Raw genomic sequence first — 16,936 nt, 5'->3', positions numbered from 1 at the left:
CTCTTCCCTTTGAGACAGGGTTTTGAAATATATCCATGACTAGCCTGGAACTTGTTACACAGACCAAGCTGGCCTCGAACTCGCTGCTATCCTCTTGGCCAGAGCCCAAGTGCTGAGATTTTAGGCATGCACCATCACACTGGGCTGAACGCCTTTCATTCTGGGTAAATTAGTTGTCTTGATGCAAAGCAAAGTCCCAAAACATGGCAACTTAAAACAAGCTTTTGACTCCTAGCTTCTTAAGGAATCTTGACCTGGGTGCAGCTCATCTGTGCACTTCTGAATCAGGGTCTCCTGAGATCATATTGGTTGAGCTGTCAGTATCTCAAGACTCTATTCACTGAATTTGAAGGATGCTACAAACATGTGTTTGTTGGCAGTCCTCAGTTTCTCTTTGGCTGTTAGCCAGAGTGTCCAGGTCTTAGCACATGACTTTCTCCCTTGCCTTCACAACTTGGCAGCGTAGTTTTTCAAGACTGAGTGGTCTGAGAAAAGGAACACACCAGAGGGCTAACCTGGGGAGTGGTATATCAGCACTACGTTTTGCTGTGTTGTTGATTGCATAGACCAGTCCTGGTACCTTGTGAGGAAGAACAACACGGGTCAGAATAGCAAGAGGTGGGGACCATTAGGGATCGTTTTGAACTCTAGCTACCACAGTGGGCCCATGACCATGTTTTTCTTTTAAGCATTTAGGTAGAAATTGTTTACAAATCATTTCTTTATTCAACCCTGTAAATGTTTGCTTTTCTTTTTCAGGTCCCGCACAGAGTCAAATGCAGGTTCCATCTGGGTATGGATTGCATCATCAAAACTATATGGCCCCCTCAGGGCATTACTCTCAAGGACCTGGAAAAATGACCTCGTTGCCATTGGATACCCAGTGTGATAATTACTACTCTGGTCCATATGCAGCACCAACACAAAATGTGGTGACTCCCAGCACAGCAAACCAACCAGGAGCACAGATGTATGGCAGAGGTCCTCCTGCCCCTCATATGATGGGGTCCACGCCAGGATCTCTCCATGGTGCTGCATCATCAGCATCTCATTTGCATACGAGTGCCTCCCAGCCGTATTCCTCTTTTGTGAATCACTACAATAGTCCATCAATGTACTCTGTCACATCTTCTGTTGCTTCTCAGGGATTTCCCTCTACCTGTGCTCATTACGCTATGTCAACTGTTTCTAATGCTGTGTATCCTAATGTTTCATATCCTTCTCTGCCTGCTGGTGACCCATATGGGCAAATGTTTACCTCACAGAATGCTCCAACAGTCAGGCCAGTTAAAGATTCATTTTCTGGCCAAAATACAGCTGTTAGCCATCCTTCACCACTTCCACCTCCACCTTCCCAGCAGCACCACCAGCATCAAAGTCTTTCAGGATACAATACTCTATCATGGTCAGCTCCAGGCCTTCCAACCCAAGACAGTCTCATCCGAAACCAAATGGGATCCCTGCCTATCGTGAACAACAACACAACAAATACTGGTAAGCTGAGTGCATCGAAACATGATGAAAGTCATAGCATTTCCAGTCAGGTTAAAGATGACATTTCCTGGTAGGAAAATTAAATTAACTCACTGTTGCAATGTATTGCTTAAATTTTTGTGGTATTTTTCTCTGTCCTCCTGAACTCTTCACTGACACCCATTCATAATTTAGCTACTCAGTCTTCTGCCTGAGGAACCTGGTTCCATGCCTTGATTGAGATTTCAGCCAGAGTTCATTGGTGTCTTAAACCTCTGCGATGGTTGTTGATGTAAATTTGATTGAGGCAAATGAAAGAGTCTATTTTGCTGATAGGCCTTGCTGGCTGCTACTTTCTTTTCTCACCCGCCCAACTTAGGCAGTTATTTTTCCTGCGATAGACCGTCTTTTATAGAAAAGTTGCTGGTCGGAAACATTACACTGGCTTCTTAAGCTGTGCTTCCTACACATAAAGCTGCTTTCTCGTTTTCAAATTAGTGAATGAAGGATGAAGAATTGGGGATGGAGAAGTAAGATACACGAAGAACTCCCTGGTATTTAGCCTTTCTTACAATGTGTAGTTAAATGTATAACTGAATGCAGACATAGGTAAAGAGTGGTGGTTGCTAAAGCTGTGGCAGTTTTTGGAATACTGTTTTTAGATTACATTGTCCACATACATATGCCAAAAATGATGTGGGAAGGTGTCCTTCCTGGGAAGCTAGAATATTTCAAGTTTTAAATCATACCTTTAATATCAGAACTGAACTGTACATTTGAATTACACAAATAACTGTGTGCTGATAGATAATGCCGATTGGTAAATTCATATTCAAAATGTGGAAAAAAGAGACCTTAAACACCATCTCTTTTGCCTTTTAATTTTGGAAAGCATGCTAATACATTGAATTCAGCATTAGGAATTTAAAAAGTCTACTCCAAATATGCCTGAGTGTTCTGTGGTTAGTTGTTAACTTATTTTGTGTATGTGTTATGCAATGCCTGTGGAAGCCAGAAGAGGACACCAAATCCTGTGAAATTGGACTTGTGGAGGGTTGTTATCTGCCATGTAGATGCTGGGAACCAAGGCCCTCTGCAGGAGCAGCCATTGATGCCAGTGGCCTTAACTGCTGAGCCATCTCTCCAGCTCCCAGAGGCCTTTTTTTTTGGGGGGGTCTTTTTGAGACAGGGTCTCCCTGTACACCCTGCAGACCTAGAACTCACCATATAGACCAGGCTGACCTTGATCTCACTTGATCTCACAGAGATCGCTTGTCTCTGCCTCATGCACCACCAAGCCCAGCACCCAGAACTTTTTTTTAAAGTTTAAGGTAAAGTTGTTTGAATGTGTGACTTTCAGATCTGAAGATAATCATTTTTGACAGACAAATACCAAAACTGTACATTCCTTTAAAGTTTTGGTATCTCTGTTTTAAAAAACAAATGCTTTCAAAAAATTATCAAGACATCAGACTGAGAATTTCTCAGTAAAATTCTTACAGTACTAGCGTGAGAACCTGAGTTTGATTCCCCAGAAGCCAGGTTTAAAAAAAAGCCAAGCTGATGGTCCACACTTGTAGTTTCACACTTGTAACTCTCTTGCTGGGTTGTGGAGACAGTGGGTCCATGGGGCTCACTGACGAGCCAGCCCAGTCTGCTCTGCAAGCTCCAGGACAATGAAGGACTCTGTCTTCAAAATCAAAGTGGACAGTACCCAAGGAACACTACCCGAGGTTGGCCTCCGCACCCCCCGCCACATACACACACACACTCAGACATATACCTACGTGAATATACACTCACACATATACACATTAAAAAATTAGCAAAGTATTTTTTACCAAAAATTATTCTGATTAAAGTAAATTATTTTGACTATTTCTTGAATCATGGTATTGATAGAATATTATAAAAACAGTAGTAGTGGATGACAGATTTGTTGATATGTTCGAAAAAGAAAATAGACTAAAAGGTGACATTTTTGGCTTGAACAAGGTGGATGAGAGGTAGAATTTATCTCCTAGTTCCAAAGAGAATCCTATGCATTAATTACTTAAGACAGGCTTTACTTTTATAATATTCTTTTAAGCCCATAAGCTAAACAGAAGTTCAGTAATTTCTTTTGTATAGTGACAGTTTTCTATGTTGTTGTAATTCTGTCAAGCTCTTTCTGTGAAAAGCAAATTCTTTTTTGGTTGGCGCACTGCTCTGGTCCTTAGTGTTGGTAGGTCTCTCACCACCCACTAAGTATAGAAAGCCAACTCCATGTGCCAGGGATTGTTCTAGTGTGGGGTGGTGTTCTAGTTTGACTTTGACTGCTGTGACAAATCACTCTGACCAATACCAACTTGGGGAGGAAAGAACTTATTTAGTTTACATCTCTTGAGTCACAGTTCATCAAGGAGCCCAAGGTAGGAACTCAGGGCAGGAACCTGGAGGCAGGAGCTAAAGTACAGGCCATGGAGGAATGCTGCTTACTGGCTTGCTCCCCTGGCCTGTACTCAGCCTACTTTCTTATATGATACAGAACAACCTGCCCAGGGATGGCACCAACCCATAGTGGGCTGGGCTCTCCCACATCACTCAAAAATCAAGAAAATACCCCACAGACAGGACCATAGGCCAGTCCAATGGAGGCAATTCTTCAGTTGAGGCTTCCTCAACCCAGGTGTGTCAGGTGATACTAAAGCTCTCCAGCACAGGAGATAAAATAGTGAGTAAAAATACAGGATTTCAGTGTTAGCTTGGGGCCCATCAAACCTGAAAAGCGAGTTAGTTTAGTTCTAGAAACCAAATCACTGTAGTTTCAGGAATTGTTAACAGTCAAATAAAATGGAGGAACTTTACAAGTGTTGTGACCCTGGCTAACAAAACATACTTAAGATACGTTAATCTCTTTATGATGCTCATATAAATTTTAAATAAAAACACAAAAATATGCCATACCACAAAGCAATTAATAATAAAAAAAAGACATGATTCTTAGAGTTTTCAGTTTACTTGGGAAAGTAAACATAAAGATGAATGTAAAATTTATTGTTTTTTGTTTTGATACAGGGTCTCACTATGTAGCCCTCACTGTCCTGGAATTCTATATGTAGACCAGGCCGGCCTTAAATTCACAGAGATCCACCTGCCTCTGCCTCTGCTCTCAAGTACTATAAATAAAGGCATGTGCCACCGGCACCTGGCTTAAAATTGTTATTTAAATGTCACAACGTGGAGATTTATGGCCCTTAGAGAGCTCATGTTAGATGTATTTGGTTTGTTAGTCATGAAGTGTAGGGAAGATTTTCTCTGAAGTACTATTTTAGCTGTAATCTGAAGAATGAGTTCTCTATGTGTGAAGTAAATTGTGAGTGAAATAAACATTTAAATGCAAAAACCCCCAAATTCTAAAGTCCTTCAGAGGAAATACAGACTAGTTCCAGAGCCTTGGACTAGTCAGATTTCATAAAGACAACACACAATCCCCATGAGGGATAAGAACAAAAAACTAATTTCTAAAAAAAAAAAAAAAAAACCTTTTAATCATTGAAAGACAGTGTAAAATGAAAAGACAAACTGGCAAGTGGGAGTAAAAGAAATTGTAGTATTTTTCTAGGCTATATAAACACACATAGAAATTAATATATAAAAGACCACAAGCAAGAGGAAAATGCAATAGTGATTTGAGGTACTGGGGACTAATTTTTCTCTTGGCCAAAGGCCTCATTCTCACACTTCTACTCACACAAGCTGTGGTACACACAGTAAGAAATTCTGCCCTAGGGAAACTTGCACATCTGTACCTCAGACATGCTTACGAAGATGACAAGGCTTTCAGTCTGCCACAATGGCAGTGTTCTTACTAAAAGTGATGAAGCAATTCTGCCGCTCTGACTGCCTTCCATCTCCTCTCCCTGACCTGTCTCATTTCATTTGTATTTTTATTAGCATGTGCAGTTACACACACTGATACTGATACTGATATGCTCAGCAAAATAAAAATTGTATAATATAAATGCATAATATTCAGCTAAAATTAGCAGTGATCAGTATATATTACTTGATTTATTACATCTGTTTGCCTTTACAAAAAAACCCAGCAGTCTTTTATTTAGTAATTTCAACCATTACATGAGATACAGGATAAAAGAGAATGGGGGAATCTCAAAGGATGGGAGAAAGACCATGCGCTCAAGACAGGGATACAGGAAAGGGAATATATCAGCAGTGGCTTAGAGACTTTTAATCCCTGCCCCCCATTTTTACATTGTTAGGTAAGGAGGGATTTAGTCAATGCTGAAATCTGAATTGTTCCCCCTCCACATTCTTGTGTTTCAACCCAAATGTCCCGTTCTAATGAAGTCCCAGTGCCCAGAATGGAACTGCTTTGGAGATAGGGTCTTTAAAGAGGCAATTAAAGTATTAGGGTGAGTCTACATCTGGTATGACATTCTTTTTTTTTTTTTTTTTTTTTTGAGACAAGGTCTCCCTGTAGTCCCAGCTGTTCTGGAACTCTCTATGTAGACCAGGCTGGTCTTGAACTCACAGAGATCTCGTGCCTCTGCCTCCCGAGTGCTGGAATTAAAGGTGTTGGCCACCACTCTGGCCTGACTGGCATTCTTATACGGAGACCATACGAAGTCACTGGGAAATTACAAATACCTCATGGAGAAACACCGATGGCACCTTGATCTTGGTGTCATCCTCCTCCACTGTGAGAAAATAGATGTGATGTTTTAGCAAAAACATAGAGAAAGCAAAATGAGATGTGTGCTCATTTATATACTTCAGAGACCACACTGTCTACTCAAGTAGCCTGTTCATCTTACCTTGGTCACCATTATATAGTACAATAACTAATAGTGGTCATGAGTTCCTAAAGAAATACTGCAGCTTATTTTGTCTGAGAAGGTAATGAAATCTTTTAGGTGTTTCAGTGAAAGTTGTCATTAAAAATATTACACCATTGTTTTAGTTTTTTATTAAATCACTGAAATAGTTTTTCCCCCTTGGGGGGAATTATTTCTTTGGACTACCTTCTTTCTAGATAGACCAGATCAATGTGATGACACTGAAGTTTCTAGAAAACGTCAATTGTATTTTGTTAGTAAACTTATTTTAATGTCTTGAGTTTGTTGTAGATGAAATGGTTTCTTGTCTTCAGTTGCAGACTCTCTGTCTTGTCCTGTTATGCAAAATGTCCAACCCCCCAAGTCCAGCTCAGTGACATCCACTGTTTTGTCAGGAGCCTCAACAAGAATGCCTCCTGCCACAAAGCACGCAGCTGAACCTGTGGTTTCAGCTTCACAGCCCTTAGAGCGGATACAACACCAAGGTATGTGAGAGGCTGGTGGTGGTTTTATACTTAGGCACATATCTCAGTAGCTGGTTTGAAAAAATTAAACTATATAACCATAATTAACTGAAAACATGAAAAAAAGTAATTTATAATCTCAATTCAAGCTTGACAGTTTACTTTTATGTTAACTTACAATTTCTATTTTTAATTAGATACTTACTAATCCTGTCTTCTATCACAAGATGTTAAGTTGCCAGCCTTTTGAATATTATTACAGAAATTTCTTAAGAATAAAGTGACCAAGTGAATTCTTTGTCTTGTTTGGTTTCTGTGCTTATCATTATTGTTAGTAATGATGCAGTTTGGGGAATGAGAATGGTCATAATGAAGCTCATACTCATACTTGCATCATTGACAGTTAATATTCTTAAATAAGTAGCAAGTGGCAAAATATGTTGTTTTGCTCTTGTTTCTGCACATTGTCCTTTCTTTCAGAAGTTTCCTTGGTTACTTTCTACACGGCCAAAGTACTTATGTTTCAGATTAATAAACTGTATTGTTCATCTGATCAAAGTTTGTATTTCCAGAGCAACTGTTATAATATTTTAAGGACTGTGCTCACTATGTATGACAACTCCTAACCTTGAATATGAAGATCTCTTCTAGTACATTTGGAATCTCAGAAAAGGAGAAAGCATCGTATATACATTCTTAGGATGACGGCTTACCTCTGCCCAGTGTTTATATGATTAACAGCAGCCTTTCTGTCAATTGATAAGATTGCACACTGAAACACCAAAAGTATTCACCACTTCCCAAAAGCCCATGGAGGTAGGGGCAGTAGAATCAGTCCACATAAGCATTTGCTTTCAAGGTGAATGATGGGTGGGAATGTTTTCTCAAGAGAAGAGAAAACTGGACGCTGTCTTCCGTTTCTTCCATGTCTTGCGTCTCTGAACCCGTCTTCCCTCTGCTCATTTTTTTCCTCCTGCCACATTTTCTTGTTAATCATATTTAGATATCGAACCCTTGCACTGGCAGTAGTGTCATTTTACACAGCAGTTTGCTACTGAGCAAATACAGTGTTTCTTCCCTTTTTAAAACTGGTAGATTTTTAGAAAAAGGGGGTACCACTTATTGAGCACTTAGGATACTCAGAATTCTTTGTTTTATTGTCTCATTAATCCCTGTATTAAACACATGGCACAGATATTATCCCTAATTTGCACATGGAAAAAGTTAGATACATAGAGTTGAAATAATTTTCTCAACACTACAGGTTAAATAGGTAGCAGAGCAAAAGCATTCTGATTCAGACTTTTTTATCTTATATTCTTTCTGTAAAATAGAGCTGGTTTTTGTTGCTGTGAGCTGTGCACAAACTTGTGATTTACCTCAGCTACTTGCTTGAGTGACAAAGTACAATACTGGAGATAAGTGAATTTGTAGCCTTTTTTGTCCCTTTTTAAGTAGTAGACTTCTTTTTGCCTTTGGACAGATTAAGAGTCTACAACCTAACTGTTTATGTGAGTCAAGGCTACTGCGAATGCTTGTGCACATTGTGGTCGGCATTAATGAAGTTCCTGGGCGTTGGGCTGTGTACCATCTGTATAGGGTGTGCTGTGGGTCTCCTTTGATGACTGCAGCCATCCAGTTCCTTAAGTTGTGTGTCTGTAGATTTAATCAAACATGGATTGAAAATATCTAGAAAGCACTGAACATGTACGATACAGCAGAACAGGCATTTACACAGTACTTCCTTTGCATTAGATGCTGTATGTAATCTAGAGAGGATTTAAAGTATGTAGGCGCATCTGCACACCATACCATTTTGTATAAAGGACCCAGGTGTACAGGGGTTCTCCAGTCTGTGGGACCCAGGTATGGTGGCTCAGGCCTTTAATCCCAGCAGGGGCAGCAGATCTCTGAGTTCCAGGTCATTCTGGTCTGCATAGCAAGTTCTAGGCTAGCCAGGGCTACATAGTGAGACTTTGATTCTCTGGCAAGCACCAGCAACTGTACTTAAACAGATTAGCATTTGTACCTTCCAGCTGCCAAGGTGTCCTTGCTTAGCTGTTCTCCTAAAGGTGAGCATTCCTTACTGGTTTTAGAAGCAAAACTTCAGTGTTTTCTTTAACTATTCCCTAAAAAACAGCTGAGAAACTATATAACAGCTGGAACACTTCAGATGGAAAGCTAAAACTTTTTTGGTAAAAATTTTAAGAGTTGTGGGCCAAGTGTGGTGGCACACGTCTTTAGACTCAGCACTTGGGAGGCAGAGGCAGGTGGAGCTCTGAGTTCAAGGCCAGGTCTACATAGTGAGTATTGCTTTTTTTTTTTTTTTGGTCTTTTTGAGATAGGGTCTCCCTGTAGCCACAGCTGGCCTGGATTCACTAATGGAGACCAGGCTGGCCTTGAACTCACAGAGATCCGCCTGGCTCTGCCTTCAGAGTGCTGGGATTAAAGGCAAGGCATGCACCACCACGCCCAGCTATAATATGCTTTTTTCAACAAAGATAGATTACATTATTCTTTTATATGTGTCCACTGAAATGATAACCTGTGTTTATTCATTTTTAAAATACCCAAATAAACCCTTTAACATTTAGAAAGTTTACTTTTTTTTCTCCTGGAGGCATAGTCCTTCCTTGAACATATCAGTGTAGTACATATACTCACAAATATTAACGAAAAGAAATTTAAAATATTATTATCTTGACCATAAATTTCCAATATTCTCATTTTTTCTTTTTTTTTGTTTTTTTTAACAAAAAATTTATTGAGAATTTCATACATGCATGTAAGGTATTTTGATCAAATCCAAATGGGGGAGCCCTCCAAAACATTTTTTCTTTTGAGTTAAATTATTATTAATAATTATTCAGAACTGTAATGAATTTTAGTGTTGAGTATAAAGTACATTTTTATTGGAAATACATCTTTGAGAGGTGAATGGCCTCTCCTACTACATGCATAGAATTGATGACAAAGTTTGTTTACAGGGAATGGATGAGAATGGTATTGGGATTTTTCTACTAAAGTGATATTATTGGCTGGCCTGGAACTCGCTATGTAGGTCAGGCTGACCTTGAATTCACAGAGATCCACCTATCTTTGCCTCCCAAGTGCTGGAACTAAATGTGTGTACCACCACACCCAGCCTTGATATTATCTTTTTTAGAAATTCTAAGTCACAGGGCTGGAGAGGTGGCTTAGCAGTTAGGAGCACTGACTGCTCTTGCAGAGGACCCAAGTTTTGTTCCCAGCACCCTCATGGCAGCTAACAACTGTCCATAACTCCAGTTCCAGGGGATCTGATGTCCTCTTCTGGCCTCCACCAGCACCAGGCATGCACATGGTGCACCTATGTACATGCAGGCAAAGCACTCCTACACATAAATAAAATACAGTCCTAAGTCACTTGTCAGAAACTGTCATGTGGTAGATGGTTGAACTATCACTATGTTCATGGAGCAGGCTACTCAAGTACTCTTTAGCTTTTGTTATCTCACTTGCTTGTCACATGAAACAGGCACCTCATGTCTCATCTTCTTTTCATAAATTAGGAAACTGTAATTTAGAGAGTTAGATATGTCTGACCTAAAGACATACAATACAGACTTGCTCTAAGATGGACCATTGATCTCCTGTATCCGAATCCAGTGCTCCTTTCACTGCATCAGCAGTTCAGAATAGTGTGGATATTCTTCCAGTGTTTTTTGTTTTTTGTTTTTTGTCTTTTTTGAGACAGGGTCTCCCTGTAGCCCCAGCTGTCCTGGAACTCACTATGTAGACCAGGCCGGCCTTGAACTCACAGAGATCTGCCTGCCTCTGCCTCCCGAGTGCTGGGATTAAAGGTGTGCACCACCACGCCCAGCCCCAGTGTATTTTTAAGAATCTGATGGGGCCTGGTCATATGGTCCAGTGGGTAAAGATACTTGCTGCTAAGCCTGATAACGTGTTTGATCACTGGTCCCACATGGTGGAAGGAACTAGCTCCTGCACGTTGTTCTCTGACCACCAAGTGTGCTCTCACCAACATGCAAGCACGTTCAGCATGTAGTAAATAATCAAATAAATGTAATTTTTAAAATATCAAACTGTGGGCTGGAGAGATGGCTCAGTAGTTAAGAGCAGTGGTTACTCTTACAGAGGACTCAGGTTCAGTTCCCAGTGCCCACATGATGGCTAACAACCATCTGTAACTCCAGTTCCAGGGGAATCTGATGCCCTCTTCTGACCTCCAAGGGCATTGTATGACACAGGTACACTTACATACATGCAGGCAATATACTCATAAACAAAATAAAAATAATTCAATAATATTAAAAATAAAATGTAAAAAAAATCAATGATATATTTTATGGATACTATCTCTGTATAACCTTAATTGGTAAAAATCAATCTCAAATCATACTGCAAATGCTATAAATTTACTTCTAAGTTTTTTTGCTTTTTGTGAGAAGAGTATCAAAAGAATTAAAAATTTATAAACCATAATACAGTTTATTGTACATCTGTCATTAACTGAGAGAAATTATGCAAGGTTTCGTGTGTGTGTGTGTGTGTGTGTGTGTGTGTGTGTGTGTGTGTGTGTTTGCTAGAGATCAAACCCAGGGCCCTGGGAATGCCAAGCAAGGACTTTACCATTTCCTATATGCTCCCAAGCCAGGTAGGATTTGTTTTTGCATGTGTGTGTGTGTGGTGGCATATATGTATGCTGCTCATTTCTGGGGGGGCGCACACGTGTGTACACACAAGTGTGGAGGCCAGAAGTTAACATCAGCTGTCTTCCTCAGTCACTCTCCACTTTGTTTACTGAGGCAGGGCCTTGGTAAACCTGGGGTTCGTCAGTTCTCACCAGTCTAGCTAGCCAGCATGCCCCAGGATCCCATCTCTGCCTCCCTGAGTGCCGGGATTGCTAAGTGCTTGTCCGTCTTCTTACGTGGGTTCTGGGGATCTGAACTCTGTCCCTCATGCGTGCACAGCAAGCAGTCTAGCATCTCTTCAACCCCCATTTAGGATTTTTAGTTCATGAATTTTTATTTATTTTTATTTTATGTGTATGAGTGCATTGCCTGCATGTATGTAAGTGCACCCATGTCGTGCACTGCCCTTGGAGGTCAGAAGAGGGTGTCAGATCCCCTGGAACTGGAGTTAGGATGGTTGTTAGCCACCATGTGGGTGCTGGGAACTGAACCTGGGTCCTCTGCAAGAGCCGCCAGTGCTCTTAACCACTGAACCATCTCTCCAGCCCCTTAATCCATGAATTTTATCCAGTGTATTGTGGAAAACAACAACAACAACAAAAAAAAAAACCTCTCAGCCCTAGAAAATACTCAGTTTGTTTTTTTAAAAAGAACTGGTATTACTAAACCTGATGTGGTGGTGCCATCTTCTAATCCCAGTGCTCCAGAGGGTACAGAGCGTGTGAACTACATAGCCAGACACTGCCTTATCTGAAGGAGGCAAGAAAGCGGGAGAGGAAGGGAAGGGGATGGGGGCAGAAGGGTGAAAGAAAAGGCAAGCAACAGGGAAGAGGCAGGAAGACCAGAAGGTCAGGATGCCACAACCACCCAACACGCTTGAAGCTGGCTGGGGCTACATGATCCCCTGCCTGGAAAAATGAAGAAAAGAACACTGGTCAGATTGATGGAAATCTGGGTGTTTGTTTTGTTTGGTTGGTTGTTGGTTTTTCTAATGCTTTCTCTAACGGTGAGTGTTAAGAGTAACTAGATAATCATTTTAAATACACAAAAAATGTTTAGGTTCAGTAATATAGTATTTCATATATTTATCAGGTACCATAGATCTAAGTACTTGACATACATGACTTATTTAACCCTTTCAACAACCATTTGAAGTAGTAATGACTTCATCTTACAGATGAAGTGAAAAATAGAGAGGTTAGTACTTCTGAAGGACCACAGCTAGTACGTGGCTAAGCCTTATTTGAGCTCCCTGCCCCTCCAGCCCCGGTTTTTATGTTGTCTCCCTGCTGTGCTGTATTTCTTACTGTCTTTTGCTTTGTTCTCATAGGACCCTTTGAGAATGGAGAGTTTTTTGACTGTAGTGATTGTGGTCTGAATAAAAGTGGAATTAGTCTACTTACCCTTATTCCTACCACGGCACACTTTATGTTTCTGAATGAAGCCTAAGCAGTGAGAGCCAGTCCTCGTTCTAGCTTGCTTCCCCTGTAACTGAGGCATCTCTCTAAAATCACTTAAGAAAGGAATCATGAAGAAGCTTTCTTTTTAGCTGTAGAGAGACTTTTCTATACTTCAGGGCAGTATTTCCTAGTAAGATTTAGGTAAGTAAAGGTTCCTCTGCCCTTTATGAAGTGTGAAATGTGCCACTGTTAGTATATGCACTTTTTAGGTGGACAAGTTTACCAAAGAGTATTTAGGAAATTCGTATCTGAAGATTGATTCCTATAAAGCTGTTATTTTGTGAGAACTCTTGAAAAGCCTTCTAATGTGTCTACTGTTTGAAGACTAGCTTAGAAAGATAAAAGTTGCTCAAAAGTTTAACTCATTGAATTAAAAAAAAAAAGCAAAACAAAACAAAATTTAACCTTTTCCGTGGGATTTTTCTCTTCAGACCAGTTTGATTTCTTTCTGGCATAGCTGTATCTAGGGAACAGTGAAGACTCCTTTTATCAAGCCACCCCAAGAATGTGCTTTCCTGGAGAAGGCCTGCAATAATAAGGAATGGAATTAGAATATGCTTTTTGGTCTCACTTTACCCTCACGACCTTTAAACCCAGAGCTTTGTGCAGCTGGGGCAAGTGCTCCATGACCAATCCATACCCCAGGCCCTTGGGAGTGTGGAGAGTGATGGCTTCTATGTTTTCTTGTTTTTCTTCTTTTGGGGAGGGGTGTGAAACTTGACTCTCAAGCCCATGGCTTTAATTTCCCTGTATTGCAAAAGAAATAAGGGAACAGAAATTGGTAAACTATGATTTATTTGCAGTTTGGAAAAACTGGAAAGAGTTCAAGCTTTGAGTTTCTCTTCAGCTTTCCTATAGCAGCTTTCCTAGTTCATCTTTTTTGAAAAATATTTTTATTTATTTTTTTTGTTTTTATGTGTATGCATGTATTGCCTGCATGTACGTAAGTGCACCCATGTCTTGCAGTGCCCATGGAGAACAGAAGAGACTGTTGGAGCCCCTGGAACTGGAATTAGGGACAGTTGTTAGCCGCTATGTGGGTGTTGGGATTCGAACCTGGGTCTTCTGCAAGAACAGCCAATGTTCTTAACCACTGAGCCATGTCTGCAGCCCCATATCTCACATTTTATAGGGAAGATGAAGCAAAAGCTGGAAAAAACTTAGGAAATAAGCACACATCGATCACAGGCAGAGGCAGGCGGATCTCTGTGAGTTCAAGGTCAGCCTGGTCTACATAGCAAGTTCTAGGCCAGCAGGGGCTACAGGGAGACCCTGTCTCAAAAAGACAAAAAAAAAGTCATGGTTGGAGAAGGGTGTGTGACATTTTGTTAACAGTACATGGACAATCACAGTAAAAAATCTACAGTAAATAACGCTCTTTTATTCATGAGCTTGTTTTGGTGTGTTAAATAATTGCTGTGGGAATTTTTATTACTGTATGGTTCATCTTGTTTTCTCTCAGGCACTGGATGGTTTTCTAATAATTGAAATACGTGTATTAGTAAATCTGGAGGAGAGGGAAATACGTATTGTGTAATATGTATCTAAACTTGCTGAGTATTTTGGCTCCTTTGATTATTGTCAATAATGATCACATCCATTCAGCCCTGAAGAGTGGATTCTCTTCTGATTTTTGTCTTTATTAGCCTCTCTTCAAAGCAACAAACAGAATCTCCTCTCTCTCTTCTGCCATCTTCACGTGCATGTGTGTGGGCCTTTTGAAGTACACGGCTAATAGCATGTGGAAGACGTGTGTCATTTTAAAATAAGTCCTTAAATTGAAGAATTTCTTTTGGAACAACTTTCTACTGTTGGTTTGTTTGATCATAAACTTCTTTGTATATTTAACTTAATGTTTAATGCTAGTGAAATTTTCGTTTTAACTAGGCTGTTAGTGGATCATGCCAGTTTGAATCTGGAAGGTATCAATTTGTTTCTTGTAATGCCTGAATCTATTTTACTTTCTTAGATATATTCACGCTAACACTATTTTATCTATATTAAAAAACGTTTGAGTCAGCAAGGTGTGATAACTCACACCTATAATCTCAGAACATAAGGAGCTAAGACAAGAGGAGAGTCATGAGTTCAAGGCCAGCCTGGGCTATAGAATGAGACCAACAGGAAAAAGAAAACGAAAACATCAGCAAAGCTAACAGAGTTTCTGTCGCTTTCAGGCTTAGTGATGAGCTAAGCTTCACTCATCTAACTTTGCTTTTGTCTAAATTTAAGCTTACTTAGTAGCATGTGAGGTGGAGTATGTGATCTGACAAGGCCTTGGTATTCTTCCAGTGTTGTGGTGTGTTCTTAGAAATCCCAGCTTGGTCTCTGAGGTCTTTGTTTACGAAATATGGCTGTAAGATTTTCCTTATACTCATATTTACTCTTACTTAATAAAGTGTTTTCATTTTCAAGTAAGATTAATCTTTTTTTCCTTCTTTAAAATTTTGCGGATGTTAATTTTTTACATTTTGACTTTACCAGATTAAATATTAAAAATATTCAATCACCTTTTTCAGGGAAATCTTGTATAGTTCCCAGTCAGTACCAGATGTATGTGTTTTCCACAGGATCTGCCTTCTGTCAGTGTACTTCAAAAGAGGGTCAGTCTTATTTCACACTCAAGTGCAGGCTGTAGCATGACATGGATGTGACTGAGCTTGTCATGAAATCTTTGTCATACGTGAAGACCACAATATCTCTTCTGAGCAGAGAACTGTGCTGGGAACAGTTCTTCAGCTTTCGTTCTTTTCCTTTATGGAACCTGAGCTGCCGTCAGGGTGGCATTAGTGACAGAAGGTACCTAGGATTTGGTTGTGTTTTGTATGCTGTACAAATTCAGTTCAGTAGAATGATCACTGCTCACCAAGAAAGCACATTCTCAAAGGAAGTATGCCACAGCAGTCCAAAGGTCGAAGAAGATAAATGTTTAGAGCTTGAAAATGTTTTCTGAGAATACCACTACAGGTTCCAAATTAGCATACATGTACTTTCTTCAATTAGTTGAAATTAAAATTGCTTTTACTAAACTGCTTTGCATAGATTTTTCTAATGGTTCTAGTTTTGATAATAAGCTGCTGATCTTAATATGCATGCTGGGATGTTCTTTGGAATGTCAGAGTTCTTTCTCACTTTTAATGTAATGTCAAAGTTTTATTTCTTGCCTTTTCTGTTGGTTTGACTCTCGTGTTTGTGCTTTCCACTTTACAGGCATGCAGTATGGTGACTATGTTAATAATCAAGCTAGCTCCACACCGACTCCCTTGTCATCAACTTCCGATGATGAGGAAGAGGAGGAGGATGAGGAAGCAGGTCTGCTTTAGCTTTACACTAGTTTTTGATCTTTGCCTATTCAAGTTTACTTTTGTATCTATAGCGTTAGTCTTAAAAAATGTCTTTGAAGATTTAGCATAATGAACTCTGTTGAATTGGGTTACAGAGGTTGGGTCACATGGTGGAAGAGGGCTTTTCTTCCTTTTGACGTTCCTGCCCTCCCATGTCTGCAAGGGAATGAGTTCTGACTGCAGTTCTTGGCTGAGCGCTGTAATGCCCTTTAGGAATAATGTCTGCTTTGCATGTAGACTGATCCGAATGCGCCATATGGAACTTTTAATGTGGAGGAGAAATAGGACATCCTGTTATCTTTATTCATTTGTTGTTTTTAGATTTTATTGTATACAATTGATGGTAAGATTTGCTACAATTTGTCTAACCAAAAGTTGGTATTCTGTATGTGTCTTTTGAATATTGTAATCTTTCTATATGATTTGAGGATATAAAGATAAGAGATGCCAGGGAGGAAGAAACTTTCCTTACTCAAAGCCGTGAAATACCGCTAATATATCTTTCAGAAATGTTTTATTTTAACATGATTTCAAACGTATAGGATTTAGAGATTCAAATTTATAGAAAGGTTACAAGGAGAGCTTGGTCTAGCGAGTTCCAGGCCAACTGGAGTTAACAGGGAGACCCTATCTTAAAAAATCAAAAACACACCAAAAAATAAT

At 39.9% G+C, this 16,936-nt stretch overlaps 1 protein-coding gene across 1 annotated transcript in view; it reads left to right on the top strand.

The window, feature by feature from the left end:
• Positions 1-16,936, top strand: part of Sec24b (SEC24 homolog B, COPII coat complex component) — an 80,023-nt gene that overhangs the window by 19,688 nt on the left and 43,399 nt on the right. Inside the window, exons 3-5 of the mRNA XM_008843761.3 lie at positions 760-1,494; positions 6,626-6,796; positions 16,140-16,241. Of these exons, the coding sequence (XP_008841983.1) occupies positions 760-1,494; positions 6,626-6,796; positions 16,140-16,241 (1,008 nt within the window). The remainder of the gene's footprint in view (positions 1-759; positions 1,495-6,625; positions 6,797-16,139; positions 16,242-16,936) is intronic.

The sequence above is a fragment of the Nannospalax galili genome, unplaced genomic scaffold (genome assembly GCF_000622305.1).
Source record: "Nannospalax galili isolate Female #2095 unplaced genomic scaffold, S.galili_v1.0 scaffold571, whole genome shotgun sequence".
NCBI classification, from domain to species: domain Eukaryota; kingdom Metazoa; phylum Chordata; class Mammalia; order Rodentia; family Spalacidae; genus Nannospalax; species Nannospalax galili.
Note: the sequence above shows the minus strand (reverse complement) of the source record. Positions and strands in the feature narration are given on the sequence as shown.